General features: G+C 43.9%; 1 protein-coding gene across 2 annotated transcripts in view; it reads left to right on the top strand.

Moving 5' to 3' along the window:
* Positions 1–340: 340 nt before the first annotated feature.
* The window catches only part of ASPG (asparaginase), a 59,493-nt gene continuing 47,463 nt past the window's right edge, over positions 341–12,370 (top strand). The window contains exons 1-2 of one of the 2 annotated variants that reach the window (XM_081911921.1): positions 341–483; positions 10,834–10,963. In XM_081911921.1, coding sequence (XP_081768047.1) covers positions 438–483; positions 10,834–10,963 — 176 coding nt within the window. In that variant the 5' untranslated portion in view covers positions 341–437. The other variant, XM_081911920.1, reaches the window with a different exon arrangement.

Genomic DNA, 12,370 nt, shown 5'->3' with positions numbered 1-12,370 from the left:
GTTTATATATATATGGTGTGTATATGTGTGTGTATACACACACACACACACACACACCCCGTATATATAAACCACTTCTCGCTTTCAGCCTTTTGTTTTCCCCTCCCTGCTGAGGGGACAGCCTAGTGTGGTGGAGGTAAAACACTTGGGCAGCCATTCGGGCCAGCGGCTTTCAGGGGTTAAGAGTGAAGCCCCTTGAGCTTCCCTTAGGAAACCCCTCGCATGCCCAACCGCCTGCCCTCAGCGCGCCCCAATGGCCTAATGCGGCCTCTCTTTTGGGCGCGGGCGCCGGATGGGGGGGGGGCTGTGTGTGTGTGTCTCTCTCTCTCTCTCTCCCCCTCTCCCACTCCCCTCCGCTGGAGGAGGCAGGTCCAGGCTCCGGCCAATGAGCGCGGGCGAGCCCGGGAAGGGGGCGGCGCTTACCAGCCGGTATATGGATGCGCACGTTGCCCGTCTCTGACACCCGCTCGCCCTTTCGGCCAGGTAGCGGCATCTCTTGAGGGGAGACCATCATGGCAGCGGAGGCAGCGCAGGCGGGCGGCTTTCTGGGCCGAGCCCTCTCGTCCACCGAGCCCGCTCCGGCCCTGGAGATCGGCGGCGGCTGCGGGGCCGTGGCCGAGGCGCGGGTACTGGTGATCAACACGGGAGGGACCATCGGGATGGTGCCTCAGCCGGAGGGTGAGCGAGTGAACTTGCTGGGCAGCATGGAGGGTTGTGTCTGTGCGTGTCTCCTGTGGGAATAAACACCCCGCGCCCCCTCCCCCCCCCCACATCAGGCAGAGGTCCCGACAGGTGGGGATTCAGCAGGTGAAGCTTTCCCCATCACCTGTTGAACTTCAGCCTGATACAGTTTCCGGAGGGGTTGACCCGGTAGCCTGTTGCATCAAAAGCGACAGAGTTTTGGAGTACCTCAAAGAGCAATGCTCACCTCACCCACTTTACCTGGGAGTAAATAATTTTCTACAGCTCAGCTGGTGGAGCATGAGACTCTTAATCTCGGGGTGGTGGGTTCGAGTACCACCATTGGGCAAAAAAAAAAAAAAAGTGCATTTCAAGGGGTTGGACTAGATGGCCCTTGTGGTCCCTTCCAACTCTACAATTCTGTGATTCTAACATTACAAACCGGACTTATTCATGAGTAGGATTTGCTCTTAGCTTGGCTTTGGGGAGATGGCAGAACACTCCATCCGATGTTATGTGCAGAGTTGCAGGTAGTACATGGGAGGTGGGGACTGTGAACACGCAGCTGGCTAGAAGATGCCCTATGTGTGGGGTCTCTGTTCTAGCTCAGGGTATTGGGCTACTTATTCCTTCCTCCAAGCAGGAATTTGGACTTGTAGAATGGCTGAGAGTGTTCTTTTGTTTTAGAGAATACATGTAGAAGAGAACAAGGCTCACATGGGCATAGCCAGGATTTTTGTTAGGGGTGGGGGCAGAACCTCAGTTAGCTATATATTTTTATTGATTTTATTAATTTGAGAGGGCAGCTGCCCCTCCTTACCCCCCTGGCTATGCCCATGAAGGCTCATGTACTGTTTAGTAATTAGGTGATGTGCCGTTTGTGCATTCAAAGTTGCGGAAATTCCAGCTGTTAAATGGTAGAGCCAGAGGTAGGCAATGTGGTGCCTTCTATATTTTGCTGGATTCCAATACCCACAATCCTTAAGTACTGACCAAGCTAAACTGGCAGAGGTTGATGGGAGCTGGAGTCCAGCAACATCTGGAGACGGCCATGTTTGCAAGCCCTGGGCTAAAGAGACACTTAATATAACAGAATTTGTAGACCTCTTAATGACCTTTTATCCAAGAACGACATGCTCAAAAGTCATATAGCATCACTCAGTGCTATTTTTCTAGAAAAAGAGGTGCTGGAACTCACCCATGAATACCTCCCTCGTTCTCTTAGAATGGCAATGGTGCCCACCTGAGAGGTGCCGGAACTAAGTCCCGATGAGTTCCAGCTGAAAAAAGCCCAGGCATCACTGTTTCACATCCTGCTGAACTTGCAACCCCAGCAGTTAAAGCAAGGATAAGGAAATTCAGGTGGAGGCAGGGGTGTGGGGTGTCAAATGCATCTTCCCAAGCCTCTTTGGCCCACAAAACTCTCCCCAGGCCCTCCCCTCACTAGTCCTCCAGTGTTTTTGGCTGGCTGGTATGTGTCTATGAAGCTTGATAATCCTTCTTGTGTGTCTGAATGGAAAGGGATAGAGTATATGTGTAGATACTAGCCTCCTGCACAAAGGTAAAATTCACATTCATTGCTCTACCCATTTTCCTCTGGCTTTGACCACCACTGACATGTGGCCCCCATAATGTTGTCTGTAGGGAGATGTGGCCCTTCGGTTGAAAAACGTATCCCCACCCAAGTTAATACTGGTTGGGAGAAAGGATATTTTCATTACCTTTCAGTGTGTGTTTATAGCCAAAGTTGAGATGCTAATCTGCATTAGTGAGTTTGAAACCATGGAACATAGTTTAGTAAACACAGAATGTGAGAGCATGGCTACTGCAACTCCACCTACAAGGTCACAGCTTTCTCCAGATCACCGTTAATGTAGAGCAGCAATTTCACTAATGCAGAGACTGAAAAAGTGGGATGTTTACCCTTCTGCCACTCTTTAACCATTCTGATCAATCTGTGTGCAGTAATGTGGTTTTGAAAGTGGAGTTTGTTCAAGACCTGTGGTTTTCAAAATCAGGGTAGCCAGAATGTGGCAAAAGGTGATAATTCTTCTTCCCTTTGATGTATGCTTAGCCACATTAGTAATTATTAATTCAGAAATGAGGTATCAAATAGAAGTGACATTAGGAGTTCTGTGAGAAGCTCTCCTATGTATTTTGCTGTTAGGTAAAAGGAGCCATCTCCATTTCTTTTCTTTTACCCTTCCACTATGGACAAACTCATTACATTTTCCTTTTACCAGTTGCTACCCGTGCTGTTTACTTGTTATTAGCTGTTGGAGAGCATTGGTTGCAAGATGACAACTTTATTTATTACTTCATGCTTCAGTCAGGCTAAGTCCACACCGTACATTTAAAGCACACACACACCTCTGAATCTTGGGAATTATAGTTCGTTAAGGGTGCTGGGAAATGTAGCTCTGGGAGAAGTAAACTACAGTTGTCAGGGTTTAGGGGGTAATTTAAATGTATGGTGTGTATGTTGCCTCCATTTCTTTGTAAAACAGGGCAGTTTTGTGCAACAGGACAGGGACAAATCATCTTATTTCATATTTTGCTTCAGGAAGGATAAACTCAACTGTTTACATGCAATGTATGAGACAGATTGAGATCCTACAAGTTTAGAGAAAGTCAAGATTCCTTAGTATGACATTACTTGGGCTGAAGTGGACCATACTGTGCTTGTGCTTATTTCATTTCATAAATCCATTATACCTTTCCATTGTAGAGATCTGCCAGAGGTCATTAATTCGTTATAGTTTTTAAGGATAACGTTCATTAATTTTAAGAAGGGTATGCAACAGATAACTCACCATTTGATTAGTCTTAATCACACTTGCTACTTTGAAAATACAGGATTCATAATGAAAGCTTGTGAACCATGTGTAGTTCTGAATCAACCTAGGATGGTTCCATTTTCCTCATCTGAACTGATTGATTGCATTCCTTCCTCAGCAAAAGCAAACCAAAAACAAATAGCAGCAACATGGGGTAGGTGTGGGTTGGTGCAATCAAGATAAGGAAAACTAACAGAAGTTACTATTACTGGTATATTACATTATATTATTTATTTATTACATTTGTCAGTAGCTTTATTCCGTGGTTCAGCTCAAGTGGCAAAATATCTTGGACTGGCCTTGGGAGGGAGAGAGAAAGGATGGAAGAGGGGGGCAGTGATGATCTTAAGTTAAGAGATAAATGCACAGATGGGCAATTTAAAAAATGTATAGAAGTACAGAGGGATTTAAAAGCATAGACAAGGAGAAAATAAAAGCAAAATGAGTGAAAAATAGCTTTTCTGTCTTCTTTACCTGGTAGCCCTGTCTCTGTAATAGACTTTGTTAAGACAGTCATTAATGATGGCAGTTTTCACCTGGGTGACATGGAAAGCATTGGGTGGTATTCGGTGTGCTTGTCACAGGGCAAGGATTTATGCCTGCACAATGGAACTCCTCCCCTTCTCTCTCACCCCCCTCCCCGGAGAATCAGAGGGCATTTAGATAAGTAAGCAACCATCTTCCTTGGCAGGATGCTAACAAAACCATTCTGGAAGAGGGGGACCTAAGCCCCACCAGAAATACATTGGGAGGATGGGCAGCCATGGCATGCCTCCAACAATTCAAAAAAAAGAGGGTTTCCCAACTCCAACCTCATTTTAGTCCATCTTATCTGTTGCATTGGAAAGCGCTTCTCATCTATTGGAGAAGCAGCTGTACTGCATGGTTGGGCTTCTGAGCTTGTGCATGTGTCTGCCTGCCTCCAGGATTCATTCTGGATTGCAGGATTGCTATGGCCCAGAGGCACCCAATGAAGTGCTGATTCCAAGGGGTGGTGAAATGTGAGAGGCTAATCTGGGACCGCTTGGAAGAAGGCCAAGGGCCACAGATTGTCCACCTCTGTTGTGTATGTTATATACAGTCATAAAAAGGTAAAGGGACCCCTGACCATTAGGTCTAGTCATGACCGACTCTGGGGTTGCGGCGCTCATCTTGCTTTATTGGCCAAGGGAGCCGGCGTACAGCTTCCGGGTCATGTGGCCAGCATGACTAAGCCGCTTCTGGCGAACCAGAGCAGTGCACGGAAACGCTGTTTACCTTCCCACCAGAGCGGTACCTATTTACCTACTTGCACTTTGACGTGCTTTCGAACTGCTAGGTTGGCAGGAGCAGGGACCGAGCAACGGGAGCTCACCCTGTCACGGGGATTCGAACCGCCGACCTTCTGATCGGCAAGTTCTAGGCTCTGTGGTTTAATCCACAGCGCCACCCGCGTCCCATATACAGTCTTACCTTGGGATAAATACGCTTCAGGATAAGTATTTTCAGGTTGTGCTCCATGGCAACCCGGAAGTAACGGAGCGCGTTACTTCCGAGTTTCGCCACTCGCACATGCGCAGACCGTCAAAATGACGTCATGCGCAGAAGTGATGAACACTTACGTTCTGTTCAGGATGCGAATGGGGCTCCGGAACGGATCCCGTTCGCATCCAGAGGTACTACTGTATATGAATATAAGCCGTCCAGAGTGGCTGAGGAAACCCAGCCAGATGGGTGGGGTAATAATAATAATAATAATAATAATAATAATAATAATTCTGAAGCCTCTAGGTATAGGCAGACTGAGATCATTCAGATGGACTCTAAATGTATAGCACCATCTGGATCCTGTACATCATAGGAAAAGTTTCTTTGGTCTTAGCTGTGCAATTTACATTATGTATTTCATCAGTTGGGAACAAAGCATATGTGTAGCGAGTCAGCTGGAAACCGAACACTCATCTGATGCATCTATTGAAAACAAAAGTGCAGAGTTTCTGTCAGTTTGCCACTTCCTTCCCCACCTCCACATTCTCAGAACTTGCACTTCTTGTAAGGAGGTAGTACTTGAGATGTGAATCATTGAATGCTCTGTAATATACTTTCCCACTGAATTCATTTTGCATTAAAGAATGTACTGCACAATTTTCATTCATTTCTAGATGTATCCCTGGATGTAACAAGTTAAGCCATGTTGTCATAATTTCCCACTTTTTAATAGTGGAAAAACAAAAACAAAATGTATTTTCTCTCTCCAATATTTTCCAGGTTATTTTCAGCTGCAAATAGTATGTACTGATCTCCGCTCTTGAAATTCTAGCACATGAATGTGCTCAAAATCACTGCTTATGGCAGCTATCCTAAATTAGGCATGTAGCAAAATTCTGTGTGTGTTTACTTGGAAGTATAGTCCTGCATTTTGAATTATGGTGCTGGAGGAGACTCTTGAGAGTCCCATGGACTGCAAGAAGATCAAACCTCTCCATACTGAAGGAAATCAACCCTGAGTGCTCACTGGAAGGACAGATTGTGAAGCTGAGGCTCCAGTACTTTGGCCACCTCATGAGAAGAGAAGACTCCCTGGAGAAGACCCTGATGTTGGGAAAGATGGAGGGCACAAGGAGAAGGGGGCGACAGAGGACGAGATGGTTGGATAGTGTTTTCGAGGCTACCAGCATGAGTTTGACCAAACTGCGGGAGGCAGTAGAGGACAGAGGTGCCTGGCGTTCTCTGGTCCATGGGGTCACGAAGAGTCGGACACGACTAAACGACTAAACAACAACAACAACATAGTCCTGCAAGGAAATCAATGGGATTCAATGTAGAGTATAAACATTCATTTGCCATTACACTGTTTTTCTTATCTGCATTTTTCATCACAGATGAACTCGATCTGTAATACATTAAGGAAATAGCTATTTTATCTGCAGTGGAACTGGGTGTTTATGTGTCTTTGCCCAAGGGCTTATGTGTCAATCATTAATAAACAGTTAGCGTCTTGATCCAACTTTCATTTTCCATGTGTGAGTTCTATGGAAGTGAAGACTGCAGGTAGATTTTAGTTATTTCAGATTTGAAACACACATATTTCCCAGTATACCATTCAGATTGTTTATTTCTGTTTACAGACAGTAACCTGTCCCCCAGAAAAAGCTTGATACTTGCCTCTGGAGGTTTTCAAGCAGCTTTACCCTCTTTGCTTCCTTTCTAATTTAGGCAGAGGATTGCAACAGCTGCGTGTGTCATGTTTATTGTGAGCACTGCCCTTAGCAAACACTTCAGATGTTAGTGAAATGTGGCAAAGTGGGTGAAGTTGGGTTTCCCTGCAGCTCAGGCCCATCCCTTTTAGGGAGTGTTCTCTTAGAAACCTCTAACCTTGACTTCAGCTTCTGTCCTACATGAATACCTGCATCCTGGGCATATGGGCTAGCTATGTCTAATCCTATTTAAAAAAATATTTCCCCCCCCCAACATAACGTAAACAAAAGCAAATAAAAATAATATCAGCTCCATCTGGTACGCAGGCTGAGACCCTACCTACCCACAGACTGTCTTGCCAGAGTGGTATATGCTCTAGTTATCTCTCACTTGGATTACTGCAATGCGCTCTATGTGGGGCTAACTTGGAAGGTGACCTGGAAACTACAACTAATCCAGAATGCAGCAGCTAGACTGGTGACTGGGAGCGGCCGCTGAGACCATATAACACCGGTCTTGAAAGAACTACACTGGCTCCCAGTACGTTTCCGAGCACAATTCAAAGTGTTGGTGCTAACCTTTAAAGCCCTAAATGGCCTCAGCCCAGTATAGCTGAAGGAGCGTCTCTACCTCCATCGTTCTGCCTGGACACTGAGGTCCAGCACTGAGGGCCTTCTGGTGGTTCCCTCGCTGTGAGAAGCCAAGTTACAGGGAACCAGGCAGAGGGCCTTCTCGGTAGTGGCACCCGCCCTGTGGAACGCCCTCCCACCAAATGTCAAAGATAAAAATAACTACCAAACTTTTAGAAGACATCTGAAGGCAGCCCTGTTTAGGGAAGCTTTTAATGTTTAATAGGTTATTGTATTTTAGTGTTTTATTGGAAGCCGCCCAGAATGGCTGGGGAAACCCAGCCAGATGGGTGGGGTATGAATAATTTATTATTATTATTATTATTATTATTATTATTATTATTATTATTATTATTATTATTACCAGCTGGCATTAACAACAACATTAACAATATTCCATCCTAATTTAAACGTAATAGAGTAGGATTCACCTAACATGACCTGTCTTGCAGAAGCTCTGTGCAACAATATCTACTTGTGAAATGGGGCCTTTGCATCCTGTGTGCCCCCAAAATTGGCTCTTTTGGGGATGTCAGAGAAACGCTTGAAGCCACAAATTAATATAGGCAGTCCATATCTAAATGATACCATGCTTTTAAACCACTATTATAAGCTGTGTTCAAACAGAAAAGGCAGCGTGTGGGAATGCTCAGGGATGGATATATTGCTCAGGAGAGGATATATTGTTTGATTACAGTGGTACTTCGGGTTAAGAACTTAATTCGCTCTGGAGGTCTGTTCTTAACCTGAAACTGTTCTTAACCTGAAGCACCACTTTAGCTAATGGGGCCTCCTGCTGCTGCTGCGCCACCGCTGCACAATTTCATCCTGAAGCAAAGTTCTTAACCCGAGGTAATATTTCTGGGTTAGTGGAGTCTGTAACCTGAAGCGTATGTAACCTGAAGCATATGTAACCCAAGGTACCACTGTATATCCTTTCCAACTTGTGTTAACAAGTTCCACATTTTAGCAGAGTAACATTCCCCTTTTTAAACTTACACAGCAGATATGTTTGCTCAGGCTCGCTAAAGCCTCTATAATAAGTTTTGTTGGTAATTCCCCATTTAGTCCCTCATAAAAAGATAGACATGACACAGTCTTTAATAATAATAATAATTTATACCCCGCCCATCTGGCTGAGTTTCCCCAGCCACTCTGGGCAGCTTCCAACAAAACACTAAGTTACAATAACCTATTAAACATTAAAAGCTTCCCTAAACAGGGCTGCCTACAAAAGTTTGGTAGTTATTTTTCTCTTTGACATTTGGTGGGAGGGCGTTCCACAGGGTGGGTGCCACTACCAAGAAGGCCCTCTGCCTGGTTCCCTGTAACTTGGCTTCTCACAGCGAGGGAACTGCCAGAAGGCCCTCGGCGCTGGACCTCAGTGTCTGGGCAGAACAATGGGGGTGGAGACGCTCCTTCGGGTATACCGGGCGGAGGCTGTTTAGGGCTTTAAAGGTCAGCACGAACACTTTGAATTACGCTTGGAAACGTACGGGGAGCTAGTGTAGGTCTTTCAAGACCGGTGTTATGTGGTCTCGGTGGCCGCTCCCAGTCACCAGTCTAGCTGCCGCATTCTGGATTAGTTGTAGTTTCCGGGTCCCCTTCAAAGGTAGCCCCACATAGAGCGCATTGCAATAGTCCAAGCGAGAGATAACTAGAGCACGCACCACTCTTTTTATAAAAGTATAAAAAAGAATTTACGCACACATTCTGTTCACAATTGGATCCCTGATGGCAGACTTAGCTTAGAAAAGTAATATACTCCTGGAAACTACCCCATAAGGAAACAGTCCCTTTGTCCTCTCTTGGCTGGAAGAGAGGACATCTTAGGCTAAGCAGATGTTGTTTCTTCGATGAATGTAGTCACAGAGAGAAAGATGGCTGACCAGTCCTGCTCTTCTGTTACCTGGGCAGGTGAGGTCACACCCACCTTTAGTCACATGCAGAGGAAGTCTGTCCCAGACAGGAGAAACAGGAAGTTCTGATTGACTGGTCCAGACATCCCCTTTTATGTCTGCTCTAGGGAAGTTGTACTTGACTGCTCTTGAGTTTCACATCCCACACAGTGAGCTCTTCAGACCATTGAGTAGTAGATGGTGGGTGTTTGTCCTTCCAGCCTTGGAGTATATGTCTTTTTGCCACCATAAGGGATGGCAGATGAACAACTTAAGATATAATTTAAGAGTGTATGAACATGATCTGTGTCTAATTTTTGGTGCACAAATTTGTATACAAGTTTTAACCTTATGCAATTAGCACACCATTTCGAGGAACTAGCCTTTATGGTGTCTTGAGATTGCTGCTATTTTTTGTCATCGTGTTATTTATTATTCAATCTTTTTAAATTGTGTAAAATAAAATAAATAAAAATTGCAGGCATTTATCCAGAGGTTTTGGGGGTTTTTTGCTGCTGCCATGCTCTTATTATTTTATATCATTTATTTAATATTTGTATATGTGTAAGCTGTTTCATACATTTAAAAAAAAATAATTTTTATTGAATGGTTTTATGTTACAAAAAACAATACAGCCATACTACCACTAAATATAATTAAGAAATAAAAAATTACATACATCGATATTTAGTTTGTTATTTGTTATTTATCATCTTATTTCCTCCCAAACATTGCATACAACAACATACATATGTGCAGACACCCACACACCCACACCTGCACAGAAAATGATAATAATGAAAGTAAATATTTTTCCCCCTTTTATCTTCCAAAATCTTTTCTTCAACTTTGACTTCCTGTCAAGTCCCTTTGCATATGTTTTATCTTACATTCGAATGTACACAAAACAATAAACCTTTCTATATAACTTTTCTAATACATTCTGAAAACATAATAAATCCTTAATTGTAGTCCACCTCCTTTTAGTTCCTTTATCACTCGAATGCTAGCACGGAGTCAAAACTATTATTGCATTTTTGAACATATTTTTTTATAAACATCCCATTTTTCCACTAATTTTTGCTTTGAGTTTCCTCTGAGTTTACTAGTCAGTTGAGCCGTCTCCACCAATTCCTGTAATTTGATTTGCCAATCTGTTATTTTTAGAGCCTCGTGATCTTTCCACCCCTTGGCCACAAGTATACGAGCTGCTGCGGTTGCATACAAAAATACCTCTCTTAGATTTTTTTGGGATCTCTTTATCTAAAATACTTAATAGAAATGCCTCCGGTTTTTTAGTAAAAGTTATCCCCATCATCTTTTTTACTTCATCATATATTCCCCCCCCCCCAAATAGTTTAATACATGTTTTGGAGAGGTGGTGTAAAATGCCATTAAATAAATAAGAAAGCAAGCAAATAAATAAATAAATAAATAAATAAATAAATAAATAAATAAATAAATATCAGAAGCCTATGGTGTATTTGTAGAATTTAAACCAGTTTTCTTATATACCTTGAGCAGGCGATAAGGAGGTTCAACTGTCAGATAAGAAATTAACGAACATTTTGTTTTATTCACATTTTTCTTTTCTTCTTTCTGTTTTCTCAGGCCTTGCTCCTGAGGCTAACATGCTGGCAGGGGCCCTGAAGAAGATCCCCATTCTTCACGATGCAGCATATGCCGAGGAAACTAATCTGTATTCCCGCCTTCACCTTGGAGATGACACCTTGGTGCTTCCGTGAGTATTAGGGAAAGAAGAGTTTCCTTAGAATTCTGAATCTTTTAGCTTTTTACCTGATTGTTAGGGCTTTGTATGGGACGCAGGTGGTGCTGTGGGTTAAAGCCTCAGCGCCTAGGACTTGCCGATCGAAAGGTCGGCGGTTCGAATCCCTGCGGCGGGGTGCGCTCCCGCTGCTCGGTCCCAGCGCCTGCCAACCTAGCAGTTCGAAAGCACCTCTGGGTGCAAGTAGATAAATAGGGACCGCTTACCAGCGGGAAGGTAAACGGCGTTTCCGTGTGCGGCTCTGGCTCGCCAGAGCAGCGATGTCACGCTGGCCACGTGACCCGGAAGTGTCTCCGGACAGCGCTGGCCCCTGGCCTCTTAAGTGAGATGGGCGCACAACCCCAGAGTCTGTCAAGACTGGCCCGTACGGGCAGGGGTACCTTTACCTTTACCTTTTAGGGCTTTGTATAATCCGCTGCACAGAAATAGCATAGGATGTGACATGCGTCAGAAATCAGATTCCTGAACATCTCAGATTTCATTTCTTTTCAAGGCAAATTTCAAACCCTCATGGTTGGATATATGTTTGAAGCTGTTTGGGTGATGAAATCTAAGAAGCCAGTGGGTTGACTGAGGCTCATGCACACTTTTACTTGGTCCATATTTTGATTGTGCTGTGTACTGATTAATTCTCCTGGATCCGAGAACTTTTCTCATTAATCTGCAGCTGTGGCTTGCAAAAATCTGATCTTATTCGCTACATTGGATCATATCAGACACTCAGAAAATTCAAAGAAAGTTTGCTAACCAACCTTCAGTTCAGCAGGTAACTTTCTCTAACAGACAGCAGATTTGCTGTCCATTAGAGAAGTACCTTGGGAATTTGATTATCTTTTTTATAACAGCATACCACTGAGAGGAATAGTAATTAATACAATTACAGTGGTACCTCGGGTTAAGTACTTAATTCATTCCGGAGGTCCGTTCTTAACCTGAAACTGTTCTTAATCTGAAGCACCACTTTAGCTAATGGGGCCTCCTGCTACCGCTGCGCCGCCAGAGCACAATTTTTGTTCTCATCCTGAAGCAAAGTTCTTAACCCGAGGTAATATTTCTGGGTTAGCGGAGTCTCTAACCTGAAGCGTATGTAACCTAAAGCGTTTGTAACCCAAGGTACCACTGTATTTACAAAAAAGGGGGGGAAGTGGTTGGCAGATTGTGTTAGAAGAGGTATTCCATTTTCTGTCTTACTCATGCAGAAATACTTCTTCTAAGATGGTACCTGCTATATTGTGTGTATATTATCTTGAACAAAGGTTACTTTTGGTTTTAGAACTCTTATTTTTTTTTTACATGCATAAGAACAAAAGAAGGCCCATGTAACTGGATGCAGATTTAATTGTCCAATATTTCAACTGGCTA

Source organism: Podarcis melisellensis, assembly GCF_964234715.1.
Source record: "Podarcis melisellensis genome assembly, chromosome: 1".
In the NCBI taxonomy this organism is placed as follows: domain Eukaryota; kingdom Metazoa; phylum Chordata; class Lepidosauria; order Squamata; family Lacertidae; genus Podarcis; species Podarcis melisellensis.
The sequence above is the reverse complement of the archived record's forward strand: the minus strand, read 5'-3'. Positions and strand labels throughout refer to the sequence as shown.